Source organism: Austrofundulus limnaeus, unplaced genomic scaffold, assembly GCF_001266775.1.
Source record: "Austrofundulus limnaeus strain Quisiro unplaced genomic scaffold, Austrofundulus_limnaeus-1.0 Scaffold1, whole genome shotgun sequence".
In the NCBI taxonomy this organism is placed as follows: Eukaryota; Metazoa; Chordata; class Actinopteri; order Cyprinodontiformes; family Rivulidae; genus Austrofundulus; species Austrofundulus limnaeus.
Window position 1 is genome coordinate 9,063,525 of NW_013952403.1, and position 12,689 is coordinate 9,076,213.

Genomic DNA, 12,689 nt, shown 5'->3' on the forward strand with positions numbered 1-12,689 from the left:
GTGAGAATACCAATAAGCTAGTATTTTCACTATGTACCAAGGAACACTACGCTGATACAAATAAAGCAAAAAAAAAAAAAAAAAAAATTTCAACTGCTTCTACAAATGCTACTGTACTCTGCTGTTTTTCCCATTAGTCCAGTTGATTTATTCCCACATCAGCTTGTCGTCGCCTACCTGCCTRGGCTCTGGCGCTCAGAGCCGATCACACGCCCACGTTTCAGTCARGCAGACGCCTGCGCTGCAAGAGGCTGGCGACTACGTTGCCAACYTCCAGACAGCTGCTTTTGAAGTCTCAATTAGGTAGAACAGGCTGTAGCCCCTGCTGACCTGTACAGTATGTACACGATTTTAAATCCAACAAAACGAGGCTTGTGCAAAAGTAAGGGTTGAAATTCATCCAGCTGGAGTCCTGTTTTTTTTTAATTGTACCTTTCCCAATCACTGTCAGCCTGACCCCTGATGGAAAACTTTTACCTTTTTCTTCATCCTTTGTGTTTTAAGACTAATGTCATGGCTGATAAAGTACTCGCTGTTGATAACTTTGACAGAACATTATTTCAAAATGGCCAAACTATTTGTTTAAATCCTTTGGCTCCAAAGCTATTTATAGTTTCTTGATCCTTCATAAAGGAAGGAAAGAAGGATTTGAAGCAGGAGCGAAGGAGAGAGGACGAATGAGTAAGCTCCCTTTGAAAGGGCTGGCAGRGGCAGGAAATGATTAGACGGCTACAATACACCAATAATCACCAATAGGAAAAACATGTTGGCAGCCACAAGCACTTAGTATCAGGAGCTCACTGTTTCCCATTTCCTAATGAAAGCAGGGGAGGATGAACCTTTGGCACCTTCACTGAGATGTTTCAGACCATTCAGACACAAAATCAATATTAGTTGTGCTCTTCTTTGTTACCTCATGTTTGGCTTACACAAATTATACTAATTACTACTTCTGGAGTTCAAAGGATGACAGAGGTCCAGCTAGAGGTTGAAGGAAATGATGGGAGTGAGGTTACTGTGTCCCATTATGTTTCCATTAAATACTGATGGTACAATTTACCAGCTGATCCTGAAATCACCAACAAGATTAATTGACTCTTCATCTACTGTTAGATTTGTTTGAACGGGTCCAGATTTGTGTGGTTTGTGTACTTTGGAAAGTGTGGCTGTTAAAGTGTTCACAGCCCACAGTGTAGAGTACAGCAGCTGTTGATGAGCAGCAGCATCACGTTTCTCCGTTGTTAAGGTTGCCACAGTGACAAACTTTTAGGGAAGAAAGTTTTTAGGAGCTTTTTGAAAATATTGTGGATTTTTTTTCGGCTGTATTTTTTATTGTTATTTTATTTGGGTTTTTGTTGAAGACAAATTTCAGTTTTACTTTGGGACAGAAAATCTATCTATCTATCTATCTATCTATCTATCTATCTATCTGTCTATCTGTCTTATCTATCTATCTATCTATTAGGGGTGTAACGATACATCGATCTGCATCGATATATCAATTAAATGATTAACAATTCAGTTACATCAAGACAAAATGAAAACATCGATCCTTGCCGTTGTCATACACCCTGTGGATCGATTTCATATCCTCAACACATTCATATGATATCTCATCATATCMATCGCAGACTTGTAAATTGAATTGAATCGATATCGTATCACAACAGACTTTGTGATWTCGAGAAACATTGTATTGTCATCCAAACTAATCTATTTATCACTGTATGATAAAGCTGGTTATTTAAATCCCAATAAATCTGAGATTCTTACTGCTCTCCAGTCTTTCACAAGACAAACTTGGGTAACTCCAGCAGTTAATGCAAAAGTTTTGGACAAAGATTTAGTTTGAATTGTCGGGGCTCAGAATATGTGTTGAAGATGACGCTTAGTAACCACCACACCAGGAGTTAGCTCAACAATTTGACATCTTATAAATCATAGAACAAATCTGACTTAGATTATATTGTATTTATTTTGATTTTTTCATTTAATTTGGAATAAACAGGATTGAAATTTATTCAAACATCACTGCATTGAACTAGAATTAAACTAACTTACTTTTAAAAATGTCTTAAAATGATGTTTGTTGTCAATTAGAGCTAACTTTCATTCAACCACCTCACTGAAAAAAGCCTGTCTCGATGTCCTCCCTAGCCAGATTTTCAGACTTTCTTATATTTTAGAGGAAAAAACAATTTTACATCTATCAGAGAAAGCACAGGGGTCAGAATTAATCCAGTATTTTTTTACACTGGTAGTGTCAGTGAGTGGAAATGTGGTGGGACTGTTGGAAAAAAACTGTTCTATCCAAAATAGGCTACTGACTCTTCCTCCTTTTTTTCCTCGCATTAATTTTTAATTTACGTTCAAGGGATTTCACATGTACTCATTGCTTAAAGATGTCAGAAACTATAACAAATCACTGCTGTGAATCCATCATGTCTGTTGCTATAGGTTCCAGGACCCCACACAGTTTGTATGTTCCCTGAAGGTGAATTTTTCCAATGAAACCCAAGAAAAACTTGGTCAGCCAGTTGCATTCTGTCAGGGTAATGCTATTAGCTCCACTGCTGTGATTCGGTGTGCTAATGTTTGCTATGTAAATGAGGGAAAACACTGTTTAGGACATTGTTCACCTGTTTGAACTGTTTTTCTGAGGATTGCTTCAACTACAGCCGCTGTGACTTGTTTCAGTCGCTAAGTTGAAAGAAAATCTTCCAGGGTTTGTTGCGTTGCCAGGCTGATATTGACCTTAACGAATGACCGTAGAGGTGATTCATGACCCTGCTGCAGCATGAGGTCTGAGATGTGTGTTGACTCACCGCTACATCATTTCCTGCTTCTTCCAAAGCACTCCTGTTATTTATCGCAGCTTTTACTGCTTCATCAACATTAGACATCTTTTTACCGGAAAGGTTGTTCTTTCGGGTGCATCAGGGCAGGGCGAGAGGAACGTAGCTGGATGCCTAAAATTAAAAATCTTTTGCATGATTTTTATTTGCATTTTTGTGTTTTTAGCATCTGACCTCGTGTCGAGCGCAGTGCCAGCTCGACACAAGGCTAAAGCCAAGCATATCTGACCACCAGCAACGAAACCACAAGTGATGCTCTGCTGCTTTCTGCTTCTCCCTGCAAAGCTGGGATTTATTCTCCCGTCTGTGTTTCTGCAGGGCCTCCAGGAAAACGTGGACGGATTGGAAGACGAGGGGAACCCGGTAAGTAAATCCTAGTTTAAATGTTTATTTCTTCTCCTCTCCTCCTCTTCTCTTTTTTTCCCTATAACATCCCTTCTCTCTCTATTTTTTCGTTCCGGGTGAGTTGATGACTTGGAGCAGAAGGTCGGTAAAAGGCAGTGATCCGTACGATTCGGGTCGCTGGGTGACGAGCTGCAACTCTCCGCCGTTCGTCCCCATCACGCGTCCGACATTGTGCTAATTTCACCCATGTGGTCGCAGTAACTTTGCCCAGATGTCGACCCGTCTTTGCTGAGCGGTAGCAGCTGCAGCAGCAGAACGGGGCCCTAATGAGTCCCCAACATCACCGCTCGCCGTTACRGAGACAATTCTTTCCAAACCACTGAACACTCATTGTGAAACCAAAACYGTGCAAAGATATGACTTTTACCCTGGAAAAACGAGTTTGGGACAGATGTTTTACAAGTTTGAGTCARGCATTAAACGCTTTCATTAAACGTTGACTCAAACGAAATTGGGCACAACAGAGTCAGACGGTTGGATCACAAGCTGCAGGGGTGGAGCTGTCGAGGGATACATGTCAGATTTCCGGTCTGGCTGTGATTCATTGGATAAAACTTGTTTTTGTTTTTGTTTTTCTAAAAATGTTAATTTTAGCAGCAGTTTAGCTCTTCTGAAGTAGTGTAGTCAGATATAGGCAGCAACTGTGCATTGGTTAGAAAATTTTGCGATACTTCGATTTTGTCCAAACACGATGAATCTATGGGTTCCTTGAACAAATGTGAATAAATACCAATGATTTTGAGCAGAAAGTTTTGCTACTTTCCCTGCATGCTGACAAAACCATTTTAACACCAGCTGGGAAATCCCWAAATCCAAATATGGTCTGAGGTTTCCTCTTTTAAATTACATTAATAAATATTTATTAGAATATGCTGAAAATATAATTTAGACTGATTTTCCAGGGATTGTCCTGATTAGCAAGTTAAGTTTCTGGAACTATTGGGATAGTCTAAGTAGCATGATGTAGCTTAAAAAGCCTCAAATCTGATAATGTGTTTAGTTTAGTTTGACTAAATATGACTTAATCCCTGATATATTGGGTTAAATATATAAATATATCCATGGTCTGGACAAAGCCTTAGTTGTTGTAGACTGGTCTTTGAACAATCTCAGTTTATATATATATTAGGGGTGCAACAATACTGTACATGTACCCGTATCAAACCGTGTCGAACAGTGCTGCATCGAACAATACAGATTTTCAAAATTTACTTTCACAACTTGTCTTCTGAAGATGCTCTGTGTTAAAGGATCAGTGGATCTGTGTTCGACTACTCCACCTAGGCTGCATTTTTGAGCGCAGATCCACTGAGAAACTTGCTGTTTCAGCAACATTTAATTAAAAAAACTGTACTTTTGAGGCTAAACAAATGTTCATAATTAATATAAATAAATTACAATTTAAAAGGGGCATGGAAATTTCTCTTTTTTGTATCGAAAAAATATCGAACCGTGAGACTAAAATATCGAACCGAACCAAACCGTGAATTTCCTGTATCGTTGCACCCCTAATATATATATATAAAATTTTAGTGGTGTCTCGATACCAACACGAGTACTCATGCAAAATACTCAGAACCGCTACCAATACCAAAAAATATAAAAGCTCTAACTCAGTAAGTACTTTGCGAATACCCAAAATGAAGTACTTGTAATCATACTCAGTTTAAAAAAACTGGCATCAGGACACCCCTAATATGTATTTATAGAATTTAACTCGGTCTCTCCAAACTTTATTAAAAGACCTACAACAGGTAAGATATTAATCGCTAGTGACCTCTCCATAGAATCTTTTGTCAATAGATTTAACTGTCCGTTTAGGTGAAAGAGCTGTTCTAAACAAAATATAAATGTTGTAATCTATATTAGTGGTATCAAAAATTACTTTTTGTGTTTGGAGGTGTTTTKTAAATCGTTCTTCTCGTCAGCAGGGCTCATAAAACCACGGTGGTGGTGTTTCCCGCTGCAGATGTAAACGCACACGCAGAGCTAGGAGACGTTTTCCAATAAAACAGCTGGTTGTTCTTGGAAACTTAAGCTAAAACACAGCTTCAAATTGTCYTGGCCTATTTTCAGCTGCAAATCTTGGTATACTGGTGAGTATTTATAGCAGGAGAGAAGAGAATAAACGTAGTGATTCACTCCGGTGGTAGGAAAAAAGAGGGAGAGAGAAATTTATCGCCAGATTCAGTTTAAAATTGTCAAACTGTATTTTAATCAGCGCAGAGATCTGTGACTCCATCAGGTGTTCATCAGCTGCTTGTCAGGGGATTTTCAGTAAGAGGAGGGCTAATTCTGAGGTTTTTAGTGGAACTCGGTGTTTGTTGGTTTCTTAAATGTACGTCTGCCTTTAAAGAGGTGATGTGGCTTCGTGTGTATCCCTGACTTTTTCCTTCGCCACATTTTAGTTCCAATTAAACTGTGCAGGCATGGTGAGGCTGTGTTGCACCATCTTCTAATGGCTTCAAGACAGCTTTTTACAGGACCACAATGATTTTCTCAAAAATAACAAAGAGGAGGAACAGAAGAGAAACTGCTGTGAAAAACAGGAAAAGGGAACAAATTGGTTCAACGTCTTAAAGCAGCTCTTGTTCATCTACTGCTCTGAGTCTTCTCTCTTTACCTTCTTTACTTGTTTTTCCTTTATCCTCTGTTTTCCTCCCTAATTTTGTCTTGTTGTTTCTCATTAGTCACACACACACACACACTCACACACACACACACACACACACACACACACACACACACACACACACACACACACACACACACACACACACACACACACACACACACACACACACACACACACTCACACACCTGTCTTAAGTTCAGCTGTTAAACTTGATCTCACTGTGTGGTTCTCTAACCAAAAAGTGTTTACTTACCAAACTGTTTTACTAAAGAAGTCCTTGTCAAAGCATCCAGACACATCTAAGTCTGCTTGTTATGAGTTCTGTGTAAAAAGGATGAACAATTAACATCTTACCTGTTCCAGATAGCTCTTTGAACGACCTCAGTTTGGAGAGATGAAGTTTAATTCTGAAAGGTGGTCTGAGCGAGGCCTTTAAAGTGACTCCCAACACATACTCTGAGTGCTAACAGATTGTGTAAGACTTTTGTTTAAAATTATACGCATTCCTTTAAGAAATGCTGGTTTTATTTTAAAAAAGTGTTTGCATGAACTGCTTTAAAATTTCTGAGATGGAAGTTGTTTTAGGAAGGCACTAATCCTCTTTTGGTCATGGCCCTGCTCAGACTACTTTAATTTGGTCTGAATACATTTCTCCAAACGGAGGTTGTTCAAAGGGCTATATCTACAACAGTTAAAATATTTTTTACATTTCCACAGAACACCACTTTAAATGAACTTAACTATTATTTGCTTCTCAGCTTAACGTGTTAGCTTAGCTTCAGCGTGTTTAAGTTGTAACAAAAAGTCACATAAAGTGAGTTTATGTAGACGTTTAGTGTTAATTACATGTTAATAAGCCCCACATCCTTTTTACACACTGTAACTGTGTTAACAATCAAATTAATCAGCATCATGATCAGGGTTCAATTTGAACCAGATACAGCAATAAATTAAATGAAAAGCTTGCAATAATAAAATAATACATTCTCTTTGTTGGGGGTTATGTGGTTTATTAGTGCTCTCAGCTTCAGTCTTTTATTTACAAGGAGTTTTTCTTTTTTTTTTTTTGGATTCAATTACAATCGCTGTGGGGAAAAAAAAAGAGGAATCCTTTGATCCTTACTGTTGTTTTCGGTTAAACAAAGTATGAAAAACAGAGTGTACGCTTTTGCTCAACATCAGAGCATTTCAATCACATCCTAAAGATGGCCCCCGGAGGAAAAGTCTTTCAAGGGACACGCTTTTTTTTCCCCCAACACACCCCGACCTTTTCGATCTCCTGTTTGTCGTTCTTGAGAAACAATCTCTGACGTGACTTCACATCCTAAATCTAAACCATGTCTCGTACAGAAGTCTGTTTATTATAACAGCTCCGCCACAAACTGCGCCGGCAGCGGCTCTAATGAGCTTGTTCTCCACCATATTTAGGCGGTTAATTACCGTCATTATCTAACGAACCGCATGGCATGTACAGTTTTTTACTTTCTGAAGCAACTGATTGCTGCACAAAGTGTTGCTGTGTGTATATAAGTCAATAGAGACAAAGAATCTCTAATCCCTCATTTTTCTCTCTTTTGTTGTTTTTTTCTGTTGCAGGGCCTCCTGTAAGTACGCTTTCATCTCATCCAGGTAGTATTGAATTAGTTGAGAGGTTAAACATGCACACACACATCACGCACGTCCTCCCTCGCTGTGGCACCGCTTGACAAACTGCAGGTCAAACCAGAAATCATCCCTTCTCCCACAGCAGTAAAACATCAACACACACACACACACACACACACACACACACACAAAGAGAGCAATAAATGGACCACCTACTGAAGTGTGTGTGTGTGTGTGTTTCACGGTAAGAAAGGAGTGTCTCATATTTGGCGAAATATTGTCCTCAAGCCTGTAACAGATACAAATTAGACACGAGGATCTGACTCCAGATTCAGGTTCTTTTTAAGTTGAATTAAAAAAAAACAAGGTTACTAACTTCCAGATTTGACTCTGGTCTTTTTTTATTTTATTTATTTTTTGTGCCCTGCATGTGGCACTTGTTCAGATGAGAATTATGGCCTTCAAACGTACCGTGAAGCTCTTCCGGAAACATCGGCTCAGACAACTGTCCGTGCATCTGCTTTGGACTAAAGTCCATGAAGCAAAGCTGGACTTTTCTTCTTTTTTTTTTCTTTTTTCCAGGTTAAAATAAAATAAATCGTTCATCCTACATTGCTTATAGGTGAGGCAGTCTTGCTCTTCACCAAATTAACACTTTGTCAGTGTCAGATCTGTTGAGTAGAAAACAAAATACATCACTTTTTTATGGGTTCTTACCTCATTGTACCCCAAGTAAACATTAACTTTCTATTTGAGTCCAAAACCTACAGGTTCATAGAAAAACACATGTCAGATTCCTAACAGTTTGTCTGCTTTTAACATGTTAACATGAAGAGTTGATGTAAAGTCAGCAGCTGCTGGTTCTAACTTGTCTCTGTGCTTCATGCCTTCATGTCTAATCTCACCAGGGCAAAGCTGGACGGGATGGATACCCGGTAAATTTCATTTTTATTTATCCTCTTGTCTCTTTAGTTCACCCACTTCTGTCTCTGCTTGCTTTTTATCGGAGAAATTTTTCTTTTCTTTTTTTAATTCTCTTCTTTAATCAGATAAATCACTCCTGCCGTCATCTTCATTGTTAATTTCTTCTCTATACTCCTGCAGTTATTAACACTTGTTAATTAGACATAATGCATCCAACCCRAAAGGCTTAGGATTAATACTCAACTGGAAAACAAGCAGATTCAAACTGCTCAGAGTTTATATGTTAGGTTTGAAAAAAAAAAAACGTTTGAATACATACATTTTGTCATAAAACAAAAGCATARCATATCTCAGTTTTAGGGTTTTATGCGAACTATACAAAGTTTTTACCAGGTTATAAAATGATTCAAATCTAACCTCTAACAGCCAAAAACACACAACAGGTTCAAATCATGCCATTATTTACTAAATCAAATCAAATTTAAGCTGAAAGGAAAAAAAAAAGTTGTGTGAAGAAACTAAAAACCCAGAGATTCAACAGCGTTCAGAACCAGCTTGAGCTGAAATGAKTCGTTATTTTCTGTTATATAGTTGAAAACAGATTTTGGTCCACTCCTTTTTACAACTTTATTTTTGTGATGTTTTCAGGCATTTTTTTTCTGCACAGCTAAACCCTCCTCCGGCCCCTCCCTCAAAATTACCTGCAAGGCCCCATTCTTAATTTTGAAGCCTTATTGTTTTTTTTTAACCCAATGAAAGYGGATGCATTTCAATCAGACTTAGACTTTTGCAAGATTCTGAGTCTTATTCTGTTGTACATTTGCTGCTGTTTGGGATTATTGTCCCGTTGCATCATGACCCAGTTTGCAGGTCCAGGTTTAGTTGGAACATTTGACTTTAGAAKACTATGACCAAAAGTGTAGTTCACAACTCAATGACTATAAGGCTCCCAGATCCTGRAAAACAAACCCACATCATCACTGCTCCACTACCGTGTTTGACAGTTGGTATGATGTGTTTGTGCTGATACACTGTCTGGTTTTCTCCAAAACATYGTGCAGTGCATTATGGGTAAAGTGCTGCACTTCAGTCTCATTGTTCTAGAAGTGTTCTGATTTCCATACACAGTTTTTCCATTTTAGTTTAGATTTTTTTTTAATATTGACAGAGTAAAATTAGAGTTTGTTTTGGACACTTGAAGATTTGAATAATTTTATAACCTGATAAAACCAGGTCTTAAATCAGTGGTGCCCAATCCAGGTCCTGGAGGACCACTATCCTCTTCGTCAGGGCTATTCAACTGGCGGCCCGCGGGCCACATCCGGCCTGCAAGTAACCAAAGTTCGGCCCGCCAATTMGTTCATTCATCTCTTAAGCCCACACCCCTGGTTTTCTACTTTAATTACTCCAAGTTCTTTTAGTTAAACATAGACATGTTTGGTATCTACAGAAAGTCAGAATCTTGGCTAGAGGCTGGTAAAAAAAAACATTTTTAATAAACACTCAAGACAGTTAAAACTAAAACCAGTTGAAGACAAAATGATGAAAGTGAAGTTTAAAAWTTTAAAAAGTCAGAGATGTCAAAATATTAGTGTCAAATAGGAGGCATAATGTGTTCTTTTTGTTTTTGATAATGTTTATCATTACTTTTATAGTGTGCTGTATGTTGTATTCTTGCAGCAAAATAAACTAATTCAAAGGTAACAGATCTTTGTAATACTTGGTTTTTTTTACATAATAACTTGCATTGCTGGATGTTCGGCCCCTCAGCTGTTGACCGGCAGTAACTGTGGCCCCCGGAGCAGTTTAGTTGAATAGCCCTGCTCTACGTTTTGATAGTTTTCCTGCTCTTCAGCCTGTTTTTAAGTTCTGCAGAAGCCTCCTAATCAATCATTCATTTAAATTTGTTGCGTCAAAGCAGAAATAAATCTAACACATTTATGATAATGGCCTTCGAGGACCAGGATTGAGCAGATGTCTGGAATGATGTAATTATAATGTGAATGAGAGTGTGCAGTTGCTGAGCTGTGATTGGTGGAATAATGTTCTGCTGGATGCTGATAGGTTGATACAGTATGAATATATGTTTAAAAAGCAGCTTCTGGTGCCATTCTCTGTTTTCTGTCTCAATTTCTGTGTCCCGGATCAAGGCAAGCTGCAGATCTGGCAGATGTTGCCAGCTCACCAAACTTTAATTAGTTGTTCTCTGTGAGAACCACAGCATGCCCCGAAAATGTCATGAAAATCTATTTATAACTTTCTGAGTAATAATGTGCACAAACAAACCAATGCTACCAAAAAATAAATAATAATAATAAAACAAACACAACCTCCTTGGTGGAAGTTCTAAACCTGCTCCAGTGCAATCCAAAGATGTAGCGGCCTCTGGTGGTCGGTTTGTCTCCTGACTCTTAAAACTGTTTAAAAAAAGGCTAAAAACATCCCGTCTGCTGTTGGTTTGTGGTTTAGTCGTCATCAAATTCTCATCATCTAACACAGATCCATGTGATTCAGGAGTAGGATCATGTTTGCACACCTCTCGCAGTTCAGTGTCGTTTTTGTTACTCATCACATCCTGCTCARCAGCAGCAGCTGACACGCTGTCAGGCTGTGACCTGCAGCAGTCGCCCTGTTCCATGTCTGATCATTTTGTGGCGTTGCGTCTTGCGCTGGCCCCAGTGGGAAACCTGGGGTGGGGACTGGGCGGGGGGTGGGTGGGAGATTCCCAGGCAGCCTGTCTGGCACGGCACAGCACCGCTGACGGGAAATGCCTGCTGCTAATTGCACACAGGTGGATGCTGTGCCCAGATAAGTGTGCGCACATTTCTGTTGGTRTGTCAATCTATTCGTCTGTGCCACCGTCCTCCATAGAAGTCCCAGAAATTCATGTTTGAGATATTTGAATGTAAAAATGAAAAGTATTGCTTTAAAGCTGACTAATCTGGCTGATTCTCTTCTGCCTGGGTCGGTTGTAAGGCTGTTCTGATGAAACCAGAACACAACTGGACGAGTGCTGCTTTTCCCTCCTGTTTTTGATGTGGAATGACTAAAGAGCCTGTGTGGAACAAGTTACAGTAAATTAATCATGGTGACAGCTTACAGGCACATCATTTAATTTAGCAGCAGCTGAGATGATTAAGTTTCCATCACTGGAGCTTAAAAAAAAGAAAAACTTTCTTCCTGCTGGGAAGCGATGTTTTGTGTGTCTGTGTCCATATGTGCAGATGTGTGGACTCAGTCCAAACGCCCTTTAGTTTCTGTGATCAAGGTGTGTGTTTGTACCTCTTTATTCACACGTGCTGCTTGTATAACACATCAATGCAAATAAGTCAAAGAATATACAGGAGAATACTGCCAGGCGGCAGTACTGTTTTGCAAATTAACTTGTTTTTTACATTCACACTTAAATTTCAGTCCTTTCTTCGCATAATTTTCTGGATTAAATCAAATATATGACAAATTGAAGCCTTTAGCTGCGCACACAAACAGATAATTCAACAATGAAACAGCAATTGTTGGTAATAATAATAATAAATGTTGGCACTTGCTAAAAACTGAGAAATTAAAAATTTTCTATGTCACAAATATTGTATTTTTCATGTTTTGTACAGGTTACATTGCAGAATTACAGGGTTATCATCTCAGTTGACTCATGATGTAAATAAAGATGTGTGATTGGCAAATCTTATTATAAATCCTTTTTTGATTAAAAATAAAACTAAATTACCACATAAGAAATGTTTTTTTCTTTTAGATGTTTACATTTTTAGTTGCTTATTTAAAACAAAAACCTCTTTCTTTTCTTTTCACATTTTTAGATTCAACATCAACATTTTTGACGTAAAAACAACCCAAAACAGCTGAGGTTTTAGTTTTCTCTGACTGTAACAACAGCGAGATCAGTCAAGTGAATCAAGAGTAGAATTCAATGTAAGGATTTACTCCATAAAAATTTAGAGTAAAGTGAATTTTTAAAATAGTCATAAATGTTTTTATTTGTGTCATATATGGGGAAAATGTCATAAAATAGTGTAACAATCAGCGAGTTTAACAATCAGGGAAAAATCTCTGTCTACAAGAGATCAAACCTAAAAATGAACGGGATTTTTAAACTCGTAAAGCTTAAAAATCAACTTTGAAACCACCCAGAGAACTAGAACAGAAACAACAGCTTAGGCTCTGGAACACTTCTTAAAACAATTGTGTGTGTGTGTGTGTGTGTGTGTGTGTGTGTGTGTGTGTGTGTGTGTGTGTGTGTGTGTGTG

General features: G+C 38.4%; 1 protein-coding gene across 8 annotated transcripts in view; it reads left to right on the forward strand.

Annotated features, from left to right (window-relative positions):
• The window catches only part of LOC106517595 (collagen alpha-1(XXIII) chain), a 195,556-nt gene that overhangs the window by 149,060 nt on the left and 33,807 nt on the right, over positions 1–12,689 (forward strand). For 7 of the 8 annotated variants that reach the window (XM_014008520.1, XM_014008528.1, XM_014008545.1 and 4 more), the window contains exons 3-5: positions 3,174–3,218; positions 7,492–7,499; positions 8,409–8,435. In XM_014008520.1, coding sequence (XP_013863974.1) covers positions 3,174–3,218; positions 7,492–7,499; positions 8,409–8,435 — 80 coding nt within the window. The remainder of the gene's footprint in view (positions 1–3,173; positions 3,219–7,491; positions 7,500–8,408; positions 8,436–12,689) is intronic. The other variant, XM_014008537.1, reaches the window with a different exon arrangement.